The following is an 18,453-nucleotide window of genomic DNA, read 5'->3' on the forward strand; positions in this document are numbered from 1 at the left end:
AGCCACACTAGATTGTACAAGCATACCAGCAACAGGTCTTAATTGGGCTTTCCTTGCCGAGGAAAATACCATGAGTCAGAGGATTAAACACATCAGGTAAGTTGTATTCGTCCATAGACTGTACATTACATACTGTTAAGTGACATAGCAGGCAGCAAGATGCAACCGTTAACTAGCATAACAGCTCTTATCGTTTCATTACGTTGGTGACGTACATCGTTCGAGACGAGAGATGTAGTCCACTGAGTGGATTCGCACAAAACCAACATAACTTTTGAAGTCTATCGAACAACAGTACTTTCTTGACGTGAAAAATTATCTTTTAAATTCACACACATCATATGTGAAATTTGTGGCACAATTCAAACTGGACCAAAAAATAATTGTTATCTCTCCATTAACTCCCGTTCATAATTTTTTGAAAGATAGGTCCCATGGACCGGAAGTAGAAGGGGCGGGACTTCACCACTCTATTGAATAGAACAGAACTGTATGTGCACAAGAGGCTCTTCAGTATGCTTGTGTGTGTCAGGTGGAGCGTTAGCTGTGTTGTAACGGCATCTTCTGTTATATTCTGCTCCTTACATCTTCATGAATATCTTGTTTGTCCAATAGTAACAATTTTGACACACACATAAATCCTTCTTTCTAAAACTGATAGTTCCGGTCCTTGATTGTGATTGGCTGAATCGTGTTCGATGCCGTTGTAAAATCCAGCGCAAACATACACCTTGACCGCATTTCGTTCTATATTACTGCGCTACCACAACTTGATACAAAAGTTAAAGTAGTTGCGTCTCGACGTTGCTTGGCAACCATTCAGATAGAGGAAATATATTTCTTGGTGGAAGAATGATTATCTAGGAATAACTTGTTATATTTCTAGTTGCTGTGCCTTTACTTAATGAAACTTTGCCAGGTATTAATAGTTAATTTACAGGTATTTACAGTTTTAGAAAAGCAATAAGCCACTCGAGTCCGTAGATTACGCTGATTTTGCAACAGCTAGGAATACACACCTGGCTCCACCTGACACTAAATACATTAACCATAGCAGTAGGAATACACACCTGGCTCCACCTGACACTAATTACATTAACCATAGCAGTAGGAATACACACCTGGCTCCACCTGACACTAAATACATTAACCATAGCAGTAGGAATACACACCTGACACTAATTACATTAACCATAGCAGTAGGAATACACACCAGGCTCCACCTGACACTAAATACATTAACCATAGCAGTAGGAATACACACCTGACACTAAATACATTAACCATAGCAGTAGGAATACACACCTGACACTAATTACATTAACCATAGCAGTAGGAATACACACCTGACACTAATTACATTAACCATAGCAGTAGGAATACACACCTGGCACAAGCGAGCGCACCAAGAGCCCATCAAGCACACAGTCTATAATGTTTCTCAACATGAAACTGCCAAGGATTTGAGGATTTCATCTTCTACACTACATAACATCATTACAATATTCAGAGAACCCAGAGACATCATTAAAACCATCTTTAAAAAAACGTATATGCCTTTGTCTGCGCGTATAGTATGTGTGTATGTATGTGTATGTGTGCGTGCGTAAGAGTATGTTTGCATATGTGTATGTGTGCATATGTGTGTGTGTGTGTGTGTGTGCATGTTTTTCTATGTGTGTGTGTGTTTGCATGTGTGTGTGTGTGTGTGTGTGTGTGTGTGTGTGTGTGTATGTGTGTGTGTGTGTGTGTGGACAGTGAAGTAGCTTCTTGGTACGTGTGTGTGTGTGTGTGTGGACAGTGAAGTAGCTCCTTGGTACGTGTGTGTGTGTGTGTGTGTGTGTGGACAGTAAAGTAGCTCCTTGGTACGTGTGTGTGTGTGTGTGTGTGTGTAGACAGTGAAGTAGCTCCTTGGTACGTGTCTGTGTGTGTGTGTGTAGACAGTGAAGTAGCTCCTTGGTATGCGTGTGTGTGTGTGTGTGTGTGTGTGTGTGTGTGTGTGTGTGTGTGTGTGTGTGTGTGTGTACAGTGAAGTAGCTCCTTAGTATGCGTGTGTGTGTGTGTGTGTGTGTGTGTGTGTGTGTGTGTGTGTGTGTGTGTGTGTGTACAGTGAAGTAGCTCCTTGGTATGCGTGTGTGTGTGTGTGTGTGTGTGTGTGTGTGTGTGTGTGTGTGTGTGTACAGTGAAGTAGCTCCTTGGTACGTGTGTGTGTGTTTGTGTGTGTGTGTGTGTGTGTGTGTGTGTGTGTGTGTGTGTGTGGGTAGACAGTGAAGTAGCTCCTTGGTACGTGTGTTATCTGCATTATCATGCTCAGTAGTGCAGTCTTGAGAAAATGGGCTCCTGGTGGGGCCAGCCAAGCAAGAATGTGCACACACACTATTCCAAGGTCACTCGGGTGTGTACGTGTGTGTGTGTGTGTGTGTGTGTGTGTGTGTGAGTGTCAGTGTGTGTTAACTCTCCATCTTATCTTATCTTATCTATGCATTGATAGCACTGTGACCTCTGTCTGAATTTGTGTTTAGGTGTGTGTATTTCTGAGTGTGTGTGTGTGTGTGTGTGTGTGATATCCAACAGGAAAAGAGGGACAAGTTGAGAATGCTACATGCATATTGACCTTTGACCTTACCATACCGCTTTACTATTGAGTACCATACCGCTACACTATTGAGTATGCTTCCCTATCCTACTGCACTAAACACTACTGAGTATTTAGGGGGCAGCCGTGGCCTACTGGTTAGCGCTTCGGACTTGTAACCGGAGGGTTGCTGGGATCCCTACCCTACTGCAATACTAAACACTACTCAGTATGCTTCCCTATCCTACTGCAATACTTAACACTACTGAGTATGCTTCCCTATTCTACTGCATTAACTACTGAGTATGCTTCCATATTCTACTGCACTAAACACTACTGAGTATGCTTCCCTATCATACTGCACTAAACACTACTGAGTATGCTTCCCTATCATATTGCACTAAACTAGAGTTGGATGTCTCGAGACCGGTCTTGGTCTCGAGACCGGTCTCGAGACCACTTTTACGTGGTCTCGGTCTTGTCACAGTCTCGACCGTCTTTGGTCTTGGTCTTGTCTTGGTCTCGGATCCCTCGGTCTTGTCTTGGTCTCATTGTCTTGGTCTTGCGGTCTCGGGTCGACATAGTGGTTGGGAGATTTGCAACAAATATGTCCAAGATACAAAACATAACATTCGATAATGCAACATTAAATTATTTCGCCTTTCACGCCCTTCAAATGCAACCTTTCAAATGCAACCAATCAATGACATACATGTATTTTGTTGTGATTAAGAAACTGGCGCTCATCCAATCTAAAGACGCAAGTGTAGCCAGCTCGAAACGTTAGGTTTACGTCGTAGCTGTCAGTCTCAGTCAGACCTAGTAATAATAATGTCAGCGAATTCCGCCATCATTAAATTTGCATTCACGGAACATAAACAAGAAAGAAGCATTCTGCAAAATGCAAGTTTTGCAAAGTCTCTCTCTATCATCATTGTCATGCAATTGCTATAGCCTACATAGTTTATCTCACCCAGTCTACGAAAACATTTACAGTGAGTGAGCTCACAGTCACACACATTCATGACATGCTCTGTCTCTGCATTGTTCTGTCTGTAGTTGAAATAATACCTTCTTAAATTTAATTTAAACTGGGACTGAACCTCTTACCCCAGCAGGGTTCTCAAGTCTCACGCAATGGGCGTGAGACACACGCAATTCAACAAGTTCACACGCTCACACACCACACCTTGCATTTCTCACGCAGAAATATTACTAGGGATGTCAAGGCATCTGCATAATTATTAGAGGAGGCGCAGGGATACGAGAGGATTTCTCGCAGGGTTCAGAACTAGCGCACCACTCACCAGCAAAATCAAAAAAATAAATAGCCACCGACATCCAATCAAAAAATAGTAGGCTATTTGTTGTATCCGGGTAAAATTCCAAAATAGCACATCCCCTCCCTACAACCACGTTATGCTTGTGTGGGGTTACACGTTTAAGATTTCAAAACTGCACCAACATTCTTTTTATTCAGAAATTCAACTGTCTGTCATTTGGTAAACCAGCCTACTTATGGTACTTTACAGGGTGTGTACATCAAGCCTTTTCACGAACATTTGGCCTAGCCTACTTTATGGCAAAATTATTTCTTATCTATAAACTAAACTAAACTGTCGGTCATTAAGAAAACCTAATGATTGTGTCGTTATAGCTTTGTGTAAGCCAGACATCAGCAACGTTCATTTTACACGACCAATCACTCTTGTGGCTGCCTGCACTTTCCCTGTCGTCACGGCTGCAACTTTCGCACTCGTTTGTGCTTTTTAGCGCCATGTTCATCAGGTCCCGGGACACCCATCTGATCCTCCATGGACCATGTCAACAATGAATGAAAATTAGCTTATTATTAACGAGTGTTATCAATTTGAGCGAGTATGCTACACATAGGCCTACATTTATTTCTAAACATACAGGACTGCTGCAGACAATGACCTGCCAACCACCATAATGTATAATGAACTTGCTGTCCTCGGTTTCGGCATGCACATGCTTAGTCTAATGATTCAGTGACAATATAGGCTACTCAAGTGAATAAAGCAATTAGCCTAATAAATAAAATATTTGTCTCACTCAGTACATATAGGCCTACATCTCGTAAATTGGTGAGCCATAGAATATCCCAGCGTCACGATTATTATATTTCAAGATTCCAATCTATCCCACCTAAATATGAAAAGTTATTTCTACTGACATGCTTCCTGGTGACATAAAAAACAAATGGTTTCCCTTGATAAGGCTGACATAAGAGACATAGGCTATGCATTATACTTTCCCAGACAAAAACAAGATATAGGATGTATAGATTACAATGACAAATTCAAGGTCTCAAAGGGTTAATGCTTCTTTCCAATTTTTTTTTATAATTAGTGAGTGAGTGCACCCCCCCCCCCCCCCCCCCAATCTCACTCCAAGCTGAGCTCAAAACTTGAGAACCCTGCCCCAGTATGCTGCTCTTATTCAATTGATGCAAGTTATGGTGTAACACCAGAGACTTTCTAATGTGGAGACACAGCACTCAAAAAATGCTCCATAGAAATGCATGGGGCTAGTTTGCAACGCCAATATGGCCGTTGTCTACACATATCCCACCCCTTCCTCGGCAAAATGTCGACATGTGTATACATTGAGCGAATCATGTGGTGTGAGTTGACTACTTTGAGCCAATTATGTGCTGTGTTGTGCAGACATTGTGCCAATCATGTGTTGTGAACTCGACACTGGAGCACGGTTGGTGTGGTGAAGCCTTGCGCACACGCATTTCTGCTGAATAGGATGCCCGATGAGTACCCAAAAAGCGTTGCAATATGGCCGCCGAGTGGAGAGACCTGCCTAAAAGGACTTTGGTAACACTAGCTCGCTAGCTGTTTTTTTTTTTTTTTTTTTGGTCTCGGTCTTGGTCTCGGTCTCGTCTCGACTTTGTCTTGGTCTTGACTCAGTCTGTCTTGGCCTTGGTCTCGTCTTGGTCTCGGTCTTGATACCCTCTGGTCTTGGTAGTGTCTTGGTCTCGGTTTAGGCGGTCTTGACTACAAGTCTACACTAAACACTACTGAGTATGCTTCCCTATTATACTGCATTAACTACTGAGTATGCTTCCCTATTCTACTGCATTAACTACTGAGTATGCTTCCCTATCATACTGCACTAAACACTACTGAGTATGCTTCCCTATCATACTGCACTAAACACTACTGAGTATGCTTCCCTATCATACTGCTATACTAAATGGTGATGGGAAATTACTGCCAACGCCAACGTTTCTACACACTTCATTTACACATAAAGCACTGATCTAAATCTCTCTCTCTCTCTCTCTCTGTCTATGAGTGTTTGTGTGTGTGTGTGTTACCAGTGTGTTTCAAACAGTGTTTGGTGTGGGTGTTGATAAACTTCTGTGGCCAGTTGCACAAAGCACCTTAAGTTTTTCCCTTAAAATCTAATTTAAGGGTCCCTTAAAATAAAATCGGTTGCACAAACACCCTTAAGTTTTCTCCTTAAGGTTTCCTTAACATTTTCCCTTAAGTATTTAAGGTTTTGTCCTTATCTTGTAAGAAATCCCTTAAACTGTTGCACAAACGACCTCAGTAGTCTAACTAAAGGGAAAAACCTAAGGGACATCGGACTCTACCTTATTACCATATATTACCATATTATTAACTGAATTGGTGCTGATAAATGAAGTATATTAACCACTTTTGACAATTTAAAATAAAACCTCTCCGTTAATATGCTTACTCTGTCAAATAGGCCTATAAGAAACATGCCATATTGTTATTGTGTGGTTTATATTAACGTAGGCAAACATTAACAATTCATGTGGATGCCTTGTTAGCCTATGAGCTTCGGTTCAGTTTGCTAGGCAAAACGTTAACAAAACAATGTCTGTTTTTGGTGCACTGATGACGGTCAGGATCAACTCTAACTTGCCAGCTAGTATTGTTCAGTTCATGTATATAACAAGCTTTACTCGCTACCTGGATAATTTCCGTGAATATTATTAAGGTAAGATGAACGATAACATCATAAGCTTTACTGTGTTCGGTGGGTTAACTAACGGCATCGCGGCAACGACAGCTAGGAATCTACAGCTGTTGAACAATCTCTGTGGAAACTATAGAATTTTCATGCCGGAAAATCCCTTTCAATGCAGTAAATCCCTTAATTTTTTTCCTTAACTAAGGAAACCATTTAAGGTATTCTGTGCAACACCCTTAAGGAAATCCCTTATCTAATGAGAAATTAAGCCTTAAGGGTCATACTTACGGGAAAAAACTTGTTCAACCAGCCACTGGCCCTGTGGCAGGTGTGAGTGTGTGTGTGTGTGTGTGTGTGTGTGTGTGTGTGTACATTTTCCCTGACTAAAAGGGGTTGGAGAAAAAAGTATTTGGTCTGAGTCTTGATGTGGTGCTAGACCAGGAGCTTGTGTGTGTGTGTGTGTGTGTGTGTTTTACCTGACTAAAAAGGGCTGGGCAAAGCAGTATTTGGTCTGGGTCTTGATAAGGTTCTGCACCTGCAGCAGGTGTGGGAGGAGGATGCCAGGCCGGACCTTGTCTATTTTAGTCATCACCATCTACAGAGAGAGAGAGAGAGAGAGGGAGAGAGATAGTTAGCTCTTTATTCAAACACTCCAACTCACCATCAACACACACCAGAGAAAGCCCACTATCACAAAAGATAGAGAGAAAAGGACACGATGAGGGACAGTGTAGAATGGGAGAGTTAAATATGGACACAATAAGGACACGCTGAGGGACAGTGTAGAATGGGAGAGTTAAATATGGACACAACAAGGACACGCTGAGGGACAGTGTAGAATGGGAGACTTAAATATGGACACAATAAGGACACAATAAGGACACAATAAGGACACGATGAGGGACAGTGTAGAATGGGAGAGTTAAATATGGACACAATAAGGACACGCTGAGGGACAGTGTAGAATGGGAGAGTTAAATATGGACACAATAAGGACACGCTGAGGGACAGTGTAGAATGGGAGAGTTAAATAAGGACACAATAAGGACACAATAAGGACACGCTGAGGGACAGTGTAGAATGGGAGAGTTAAATATGGACACAATAAGGACACAATAAGGACACGCTGAGGGACAGTGTAGAATGGGAGAGTTAAATATGGACACAATAAGGACACGCTGAGGGACAGTGTAGAATGGGAGAGTTAAATATGGACACAATAAGGACACACTGAGGGACAGTGTAGAATGGGAGAGTTAAATATGGACACAATAAGGACACGCTGAGGGACAGTGTAGAATGGGAGAGTTAAATATGGACACAATAAGGACACAATAAGGACACGCTGAGGGACAGTGTAGAATGGGAGAGTTAAATATGGACACAATAAGGACACAATAAGGACACGCTGAGGGACAGTGTAGAATGGGAGAGTTAAATAAGGACACAATAAGGACACGCTGAGGGACAGTGTAGAATGGGAGAGTTAAATAAGGACACAATAAGGACACGCTGAGGGACAGTGTAGAATGGGAGAGTTAAATAAGGACACAATAAGGACACGCTGAGGGACAGTGTAGAATGGCAGAGTGAAATATGGACACAATATGGACACAATAAGGACACGCTGAGGGAGAGTGTAGAATGGGAGAGTTAAATAAGGACACAATAAGGACACGCTGAGGGACAGTGTAGAATGGGAGAGTTAAATATGGACACAATAAGGACACGCTGAGGGACAGTGTAGAATGGGAGAGTTAAATAAGGACACAATAAGGACACGCTGAGGGACAGTGTAGAATGGGAGAGTTAAATAAGGACACAATAAGGACACGCTGAGGGACAGTGTAGAATGGGAGAGTTAAATATGGACACAATAAGGACACGCTGAGGGACAGTGTAGAATGGGAGAGTTAAATAAGGACACAATAAGGACACAATAAGGACACGCTGAGGGACTCTGTGGAATGGAAGTGGTAAATGGTTCAGCACTTGTTCATTTGCTGTTTCAACAAATCTTCAAGACAACATCAACCCAGAAAATTCTACACCAAAGGGTCTACAGCAGGTGTTCTACTGACACCTACTGGAATTCTCATGAACTGCAGGAGAACCACTCATATTCCAAACATCTATCTATAAAGCAAGAAGCGTCTGTGTGTCTGTGTGTCCGGATGTCTGTGGCACGCATATCTCCCTGACCGTTTGTCAAACTTGGCAGGTGTTTTGCTATGGGCATGAGTAAGTGCAGTGCCAAATTTGATGTTGTTTGAATAACAAATGCAAAAGATATCGTTAAATATATCGGTAAAAGAAGCACATTTGCTTTCTCCGCTAGCCACTCCCCCTCCCACACACCACTGTACTGTAAGCTACCAGTGAGGATAGAAGCAGGGCTTTGGCCTTTAGAACTGGATCAGTGTAGGTTACACGGGTGAAAACGTAACATGTCTGACCTCAACAATAAAGTGAACTCCGCGGATTTTGCAACAACACGCCAAGACACACAGGTATGCAGGCTCTTCAAAATGACGTAAATAATGATGTGCAATAATCGGACACTTCGAATAGCCCAGGCTACTTTGGACTGTCTTTAGACTTTGAATAAGCAAACGACAATTCCAACTGCAAGGTCCTAAATTGAAACGAGCGATAATGGTCCCGAATTAAAGAACGTCTCAGAATGCCACACATGCAAAGCATAACCAGCGACAAGCATCGAGTGGCAGAGAGAGTGTGATGTCACTTATAGGCCACCAGAGACTGTTTTTGAGTCACACCGTTGCAAATTTCATATGATGCATCACTCCACAAAATGGTTTGTTTTCTCTATCATCAAGTTATTCAATAGGCTAAGCATATAGCCTTGACTCAAAACAGCTGTTAGGATTATGTCAGACAGACAGGCAGGCAGGCAGACAGGCAGACAGAGACGTCACTGACCACATAGGGCAGGCCAAACTCCTCACACATCTCCACGGCAACCAGGTCGGCTCTCTGAGGCCCCACAGAGCCATCCACCAATAGGAACGTCCGCACCAGACTGATACAGACAAAAACAGTACAAACAAAACATTAGGACAACACACACACATACACACAGACACACACACACACAATCTCACACACACGCACACACACACACACACATGATAATCATCTCCCTCACATGTCTCTATCTTAGACACACACACACACTGGAACAGGTAATGAAATGTATATACTTCTCCCGGGCTTGCAGGTAAGGCTCCACCATGTCAACGAAATCTCTGGGAGCCTTATGGCCGTACCCTGGCATGTCCACCAGAGAAAAGGCCTGGCCCACTCGGAAGAAGTTCATCTTCTTAGTGTGACCCTGGCAGGGAGAGAGAGAGAGAGAGAGAGAAAGAAAGAAAGAAAGAAAGAAAGAAAGAAAGAGAGAGAGAGAGAGAGAGAGAGAGAGAGACTTACTTAATTTACAGTTCTGTTAAACATAAATTTATTTATATGTTTGTGTACAATTGAGCTGTGGCAATAATGTTATTGAAACGTTCATGCCAGTAAAGCTTTCTTGAATTGAATTGAATTAAGAGAGAGAGAGAGAGAGAGAGAGAGAGAGAGAGAGAGAGAGAGGACATCTGTATATTAAATGAGAACAGCATACAGTCTGGGTTGTGTGAGCTGTGGCTTTGGGTCTCACCGGCGTTTTGGAGACCCTGACCTCCACCTCTGGAGCCAGAGAGAAGAGAGCTCTGATGAGCGATGACTTCCCAACATTACTCCGGCCAATGAAACACACCTGTACACACACACGCACACACACTGATTTAAGAGGAATTCTTAGTGTTGCCATCAACGATCATCATGGGAGCCCACTTCCCAATATTAACACTGCCATGCTAAATGGAACTCGAACTCACACTCTCACAATTTGTTATCAAGTTATCATAAGACACATTCCCCATGCTATTCAAGTCACTACACACACACACACACACACACACACACACACACACACACACACACACACACACACACACCTCTGGCTGCTGTATTTCAGGTACGTGGTCCATTCGGACTGCGGAGGAAGTATAGAGGATGGCATGCTTAGCAGAGGGTGTGAAGAGTCGCTCTGCCCGCTGGAGGTCCTCCTCGCTGGGGTGGAAGAGCTGGAAGTCTCCCCGGTCCACGCTGCGGTCCAGATGGCCTTCCAGCGAACTGAAGGGGAACACGACACCTCGCCATTTCCTTTCCGGTAGCCGGCTGACCTGCTGGAATGAAGCCTGGCTGTGGACGCAACGGCAGGTCAGCTGCTGCTGAATCCGGGAACGAAGCAACAACCTGGGTTGCCACAGGAACATCGTCCTTAGCTACCGGTAGCCACAGTGTATTTTCTGTATTTAGCCCTACATACTATTGCGGTGCTTCACTTATGAGACTGAACGACTGAGCAACTTACAAACACAGTAGTTTTCATACTTGAGAATTCCACAAGTAAGCTTGCAAGTACTTTTAGAAACAAAACATTGACCAATGTCAGTCAGTGATAAACGTGTGGTGTTTCAACGAAAAACGTCCGTCTAGAACCATGGTGTATGCCTATTCCAAGGTTCCATCTCTTCATTGTTGATAGCCATTGTTGTTATACGCTTATTGCAGGATTTTTCCAAATGTATTTTAAACTATTATTTTTAACTAGGGTAGTGTTCATAGCTACTGTAAATCACTTTTGACAACATTCTCTGCCCAACAGGCTACCATAACCAACCATGTGCCCTCTCTAGTTGAAAATACAAACACTTGATAAATGCATCAATTGATTTATCTGAAGTGTGTTTGCCTGAGAGATATAACCTTCAGGAGATGGATGAAGTCACTGTCAGCTTAATTGTCCTCTGTTTCATTGCGAGTGTTAAGAAGATACCATTTCATAGTAGCCAACAACAACAGTGCAATACAATGTGTATAACATCAAGTCCAGTGAAAGATATGGGACTGGCCTATGTGACCATGACAATTGTTGATTGGATTGTGTGCAAACACAATTTCCCTGTCTGCAGACTTCATGTTCATGTCCGTAAATCCGTTTGAATCATAGGCAATATGCCCTCTAGTGTTCAACGCAAAGAAGTGCATTATTTTACTGAGAGATTGGTAGCTTCCGGAGGCATATTCCGGACAGCACAACACCGGAAAAGGGAACTTCGCAAGTACACGGAGATCACGGAGGCTCCTGTAGCAATGCGTGGGTAACGGCGTTTTCGCAAACGCACACAGCTGTATGGAAACAAGGCACACTAATTAGAATTTCGAAATAGCAAATCATCTATGATGAACGAGAGGCTCATTATGTCGGTTTTTCGCCACCCCGTGGTGTGGAACATGCGCATGGAACACTACAGAGAGAGAATCAGAACCAATAACGCTTGGAAACAAATCAGCGTTGAACTGAGCCTGCCAGGTAAGTAGTTTGTTATGTTAAAATATGTAGCCATGCTCTAGTCCTACACAGCTAACGTTTACATGGTCAGCAAACAATCTGGACTAATGCAAAACTTTGTTGCGTTACAGCTCATCAATCAGTTATTTTGACTAAAAAGCCTATGACCTAGATTGTGTTGTTTTTCCTAATTGCATGTAGCCTACTATTATGGTCTTGTGCTTTGCATCTTTTCCCTGTATTGACAGAGGCCCCATTGATTTGTCAGCATGCACACATGTGCAAGCCAACCTTCCCAACCCCAGTTATGTGATTGGGAACAAAGCCATTTTCATATAACTTGTCTTTGCATTGTGTTTTCACAGAAAAAGACTGCCGGAGGAAATGGCGGGATCTTCGAGACCGGTATGTGAGGGAGAGGAGGGAGGCTACAGAGCCCACCGCCGGTGCCACTATGGCCAGCCACAGGAGACCCTGGGGCGCCGCACCCCTTCTGGCTTTCCTGGACCCCTTCATATCCTCCAGACCGGCAACAGCAACAGCAACATCAAACCTGCCCAAGCTGGACACTGAAGCTGTGCATGACGGGCCCAGTGACGTGGAGGCCGAGAGCGAGAGAGAATGGACAGACGAAGGTGTGCCTGACCGCTCGAGTGTGGCGAGAGGCCGCGTGAACGAGAGCACACCTGACCGCTCGAGTGTGGCGAGAGGCCGCGTGAACGAGAGCACACCTGACCGCTCGAGTGTGGCGAGGGGCCGCGTGGACGAGAGCGCACCTGACCGCTCGAGTGTGGCGAGAGGCCGCGTGGACGAGCGTGCGTCTGATGTGACGGTTGTGGTGAGCGAGAGGGTGAATGAGAATGTGGCTGAGGGGCCGAGCGCTTTGAGGAAGAGGATGAAGGTGAGTGCGCATGACGGAACAGCTGCGGATTCAGAGCGAGGGCTGGGGGGGCTTCTGGGCAGGAAGCGAAAGGTGGGAGGGAGAGACGTTCTCAGCGAGTTTGAGGCCAACCTCCTGCTGGCCCTCGAGAAGATGAAAACTCCTCCTCCTCCTCCTCCTCCTCCTGCCCCCGTTCAGGATGAAGATGAGCTCTTTCTACTGAGCCTTCTGCCAGCGCTGCGCAGGCTGGACATCAGGGACAAGGCACGAGTGAAACTGGACATACATCGCCTCGTTTACCAAGCGGAATTTCAGCTGTCACAAGGCACGAGTGAAACTGGACCTACATCGCCTCATTTAAGCGGAATTTCAGCTGTCACAAGGCACGAGTGAAACTGGACCTACGTCGCCTCGTTTGCGGAAATTCCTTGTAAGTAACAGGGAGGCTACACTGGGTGCGTAACTAAAGCGCTCCGTTCGCGATGCGTAAAAATAATTTTAGAAGACTGGTTTATTTTTTTGAACGTGCGCAGCTGCGCGCCGTTACCACGTCTGGTGTAGTCCATTCAAGTGATCATAGGGGTTGCAACAGACGTAACGCAAACGGAACGATTCAGTTATGCGGCCGGTGTAGCCCCACTGTTAATAGAACTTTTTCGCAGCAGCCATTTTGATATGAAATGGGATGATGGGAAATGGTACGGCAAGCACAGGTGTAACGTGTCTGTGAATATGGCTGAAATGGTATGGCAAGCACAGGTGTAACGTGCCTGTGAACATGGCTGATGGGACAACCAGCCCATTAGAAGCCCAATTGTACACTGACACAGTTGTGAACATTGGCCTTATTTAAAGGTGCTATAAGCGATGTTGGGTAACGTCACTTCTGTTGACGTTCTAACAAAACAGAGAGCTAGCCCGCTAACTCCCTTCCCCTCCCTCCCGTGCAATTGAAACTCTCCTTAACATGCATCTCGTCTGTTATTGGCTGGAACACTGTTTGTTACGTTTCGTGGTGCAGGTTGCATGAGTTTGTTTTTGTTGCCGTTTGCGGGGCCTGGGCTGTATACAGAGACCGCTGTTTTTTTACAGTGTGTTCAGGGGGCAAGCGAACGTTCGGAGAGCGTAGACACTATGGGCAGATCTGAGGCTAATAGGAGACCACTTCCAGCTAGCCATTCCATTGAAGCCCTTTCAATTTGGCGCCACTTTGACATCAAATAACGTTACAGCTGAAGTGTTTTAAGTCTTTATATGAACCTTTTCTATTTTCAGAGAAATACAGCATTGTGTGATTGGTGTTGTAACCTTGTAACTGACTTTACTGCTGAGTAATATACTTTTTTTCCCGAAAACAATGCTATCATGACGTAATTTACGTAATGAGCATGCAACCATTATATTTATTATATTATATTATATTATTATTTTATTATATTATATTATATTTTATTATATATTTGTATTTAAATACTTCTTAGGTATCTTGCACCATTTCACCAGTCAATTTCCTTGTCCTTTCTTTTTCATGTGGAAAAAGAAAAAAAACTTATAATAAAATGATTCTATTCTGATTCTGAAGATGTGCCATTTCATGCTTTTCACAGGTAATTGGTTAATTGAATGCTACTCACAATATAAACTCAATTTAAATGGTTTACATCCATATAAACCACTTGTCCCACACACAGAGTGAGTTTCTATGAACAGGAGCTCTTTGTGTTGATTGCATCATGAAAGACCTGTTTGAATATGGGACTGTTTCCCCCACCATCTGACTATGAGTTTACACTTATTTTACGGTCAAGTCAAACATGTGTCAACGTTGTACAACAGTAATAAAATAAAATTGATCTATGAGGCCGAGGGTAACCCAGCCTTCATCACTGATGGCTTTCTATCTGAAAAGTAGCCGTCATATCCACGATTCCCACAATTCTTAGCGATTTTAATACACAATCCCGAACTCTATCAAGCTCAACAGTGACCGCCCACCTCCACAACTATTACAGAACACATTAATCAATCAATCAATCAATCAATCAATTAATTAATTAACTCCTGGGTTAAAAATATCAAAATGTCAAAATTTATAATCTCACAGTTATGCCTTATTATGTACAGTTTATGAATTTGAATCTTACAATTATGACGTTTAATTATTTACAATCTAGTATCTTGTAATTTTCACTTTTAATCTCATAATTATGACTTCTGATGTCATAGTTATAATTATGACTCCATATCTCCATAATTGTTGTGACTATATCATAGTTTTTTGCCTTCATATAAACAGCAGGAGCCCCACACACAGATGAGCTTCTCTAAACAGGAGCCCTTTGTGTTGAGAGCATCTCCCATTCCCGCTTCTGTCACCCCTGTAATGCACAAGGCCTAATGAAAGAGGCGTGATTTATTTAAAATACAAACTTATTTAAAATAAAATTTGGGGCAGCCGTTGCCTACTGGTTAGCGCTTCGGACTTGTAAAAGGAGGGTTGCCGGTTCGAATCCCAACCAGTAGGCACGGCTGAAGTGCCCTTGAGCAAGGCACCTAACCCCTCACTGCTCCCCGAGCGCCGCTGTTGTTGCAGGCAGCTCACTGCGCCGGGATTAGTGTGTGCTTCACCTCACTGTGTGTTCACTGTGTGCTGAGTGTGTTTCACTAATTCACGGATTGGGATAAATGCACAGACCAAATTTCCCTCACAGGATCAAAAGAGTATGTAGTGCACAAACAGGCTTACGTACAATTAAACACACAATACTCAAAAAAACTGTATATCTGGTTGTAGATAAAAACAACTCTTTACAATCACTTACCTGGAAAATTAAGAGACCGCTGCACATTTGAATATGACTGTCAACTCATTCGAATGACATCAGAAAAATGTGCAGTGATCTCTTCATTCTTATGTGTGTGTGTGTGTGTCTGAGTGTTTTATGTCATATTACCTGACAGACTCCATCTTTTCCATCTGATTTGCTGCAGGTCATATGGGATGTGTTAAAGCACTTCGTCCATGCCAAGAACACACAGAACCTTAAGACAAGTTGAGAGCTTATTCATAAACAAGGACCATATTTGATCCCACAGTTTGGTGAACAGGGAAGAGCTTACCCATCAGCTCCATCTGGAGCCCATAAAGTATGTCAGGGGGCTCTCTCATATGAGAGGAACTAATTCACATCAAAAGGGTCTGATGTGATCGATTCACATTTAGTAGGGTATAACAGTGTTATTCATAATAGAAGAAGAATTTCAGTAAGTCATCGGTATGATGCTTCATGTAAGGGATAATGTGTAGAACGCCGGTCATTGTTGGGAAAGTAAGTCCCGACAGCGGACTTATTTTCCCAATAATGACCGGCATTCTATACATTATCCTGCTTATTACATGGCTACTTGCCAAACCGAAACAATAAACTCCCCACGATATGACTTTTAGCCTACATAGCCTAGACTATTTGTTACCGTTCATCGTGGCTTTTGCTGAGAAACAAATAGTTTGCAACAACACACGCTGAACTTGAATCAAACATTCTTTAGAACACAGCTGATCAACCGTCTGCTTTTTTTTGAAGTTCCAGTAGTTGCGGAGTGATATGAAAGACCTGAATTAGAAGCACAAACTCCGTTGTCATTGACAGCGGTCATTATTTTTTCAGAGGTCCTTTAGTCGAAAATAATGACCGCTAGAAATCCCATTAAAGTCAATGGAGCGTTCTACTTGCATTGTGAAGAGCCGTGTAATAAGTGGAGGTTAATGTAATGCTTGTATGAAAGAAAGTGACTCACCTTCAGCAGCATGACGCCATGTTCAAAAGTCCTGGGGACGTAGTTTGGGTGAGGGATGTAGACACAGATACCAATGTGCTGTTGACTTATCTCCCTCTTACTGATGTTGTGGGCTCCCAGCACTACTGTTAATGGCCTAAAACACAGAGAAAACACCTGATGTGGTACCCCATGTGCCTTCCTTTTACACACACACACACACACACACACACACAGACAGACAGACAGACAGACAGACAGACAGACAGACAGACAGACATTATCTCCCTCTTACTGATGTTGTGGGCTCCCAGCACTACTGTTAATGGCCTAAAACACAGAGAAAACACCTGATGTGCTACATGCTACTGTAACAGTATCCAGCTGGTATGTAGCTGTGCAGTATGTACTGTACGTTATGTACTGTAACGGTCTCCAGCTGGTATGTAGCTGTGCAGTATGTACTGTATGTTATGTACTGTAACGGTCTCCAGCTGGTATGTAGCTGTGCAGTATGTACTGTACGTTATGTACTGTAACGGTCTCCAGCTGGTATGTAGCTGTGCAGTATGTACTGTATGTTATGTACTGTAACGGTCTCCAGCTGGTATGTAGCTGTGCAGTATGTACTGTACGTTATGTACTGTAACGGTCTCCAGCTGGTATGTAGCTGTGCAGTATGTACTGTACGTTATGTACTGTAACGGTCTCCAGCTGGTATGTAGCTGTGCAGTATGTACTGTACGTTATGTACTGTAACGGTCTCCAGCTGGTATGTAGCTGTGCAGTATGTACTGTATGTTATGTACTGTAATCCAGCTGGTATGTAGCTGTGCAGTATGTACTGTATGTACTCCCTCCCAGCGCCCTCAAGAGACGTGCTAGTGAGAGATACTAGCACCCATTTGTTTTAGGTTCCTTGCCAGCGCGCCTGCATCCTAATCCAATATGGGTAACTTACTACCATAGGACACATGTCATTGTGTGTTGTTCAATAATACATAGAAAGGGAATAGAAAACACATTTTTCATAATCGATGTGCCTTCCTTCCACGCACGCACACACACACACACACACACACACACACACACACACACACACACAAAGTCGCACCTGTGCTCAAAACACTGAGCAACTGTCAGTATGACATCCTCTCTGATCACCACTCCTCCTTTCTATATAACAGCTCCTGCGTCTGTGATACAGTATAATGGCACCATGTAGATTAATAGGGCCCTCCTGCAGACCTCAGTTGTGTCCAACCCATTAATCAACAAACAGTAAGATGCAAAGAACACCAGCAGAGGGAGCCAAAGTGTAGGCTGCTGCCATTATGTGGGTTTGGAACACGTAACAGTGATATGATCAGATGTCAGGCTGTCTGAGTTAGTGGACTTTAATAGTGCTAAAGCATCCACCCATGATCATGCTTTATCATAAATAAATCTCTCACATTTCACACACAACCATGATCATGCTTTATCATAAACACATCTCACATTTCACACACAACCATGATCATGCTTTATCATAAATAAACCCATCTCACATTTCACACATAACCATGATCATGCTTTATCATAAATAAACCCATTTCACACATAACCATGATCATGCTTTATCATAAATAAACCCATTTCACACATAACCATGATCATGCTTTATCATAAATAAACCCATTTCACACATAACCATGATCATGTTTTATCATAAATAAACCCATTTCACACATAACCATGATCATGCTTTATCATAAATAAACCCATTTCACACATAACCATGATCATGCTTTATCATAAATAAACCCATCTCACATTTCACAC

General features: G+C 43.1%; 1 protein-coding gene across 1 annotated transcript in view; it reads right to left on the reverse strand.

Moving 5' to 3' along the window:
- The window catches only part of gtpbp8 (GTP binding protein 8), a 12,647-nt gene extending 1,539 nt beyond the window's left edge, over positions 1-11,108 (reverse strand). Inside the window, exons 1-5 of the mRNA XM_076262989.1 lie at positions 10,573-11,108; positions 10,233-10,331; positions 9,778-9,908; positions 9,497-9,596; positions 7,030-7,148 (exon numbers count right to left, since the gene is read on the reverse strand). Of these exons, the coding sequence (XP_076119104.1) occupies positions 7,030-7,148; positions 9,497-9,596; positions 9,778-9,908; positions 10,233-10,331; positions 10,573-10,893 (770 nt within the window). The 5' untranslated portion in view covers positions 10,894-11,108. The remainder of the gene's footprint in view (positions 1-7,029; positions 7,149-9,496; positions 9,597-9,777; positions 9,909-10,232; positions 10,332-10,572) is intronic.
- Positions 11,109-18,453: the final 7,345 nt, after the last annotated feature.

Source organism: Alosa pseudoharengus, unplaced genomic scaffold (assembly GCF_046254945.1).
Source record: "Alosa pseudoharengus isolate Yale_2024_CS ecotype anadromous, Long Island Sound unplaced genomic scaffold, YU_APseudo_1.1 YU_APseudo_1.1_scf_3, whole genome shotgun sequence".
NCBI classification, from domain to species: domain Eukaryota; kingdom Metazoa; phylum Chordata; class Actinopteri; order Clupeiformes; family Clupeidae; genus Alosa; species Alosa pseudoharengus.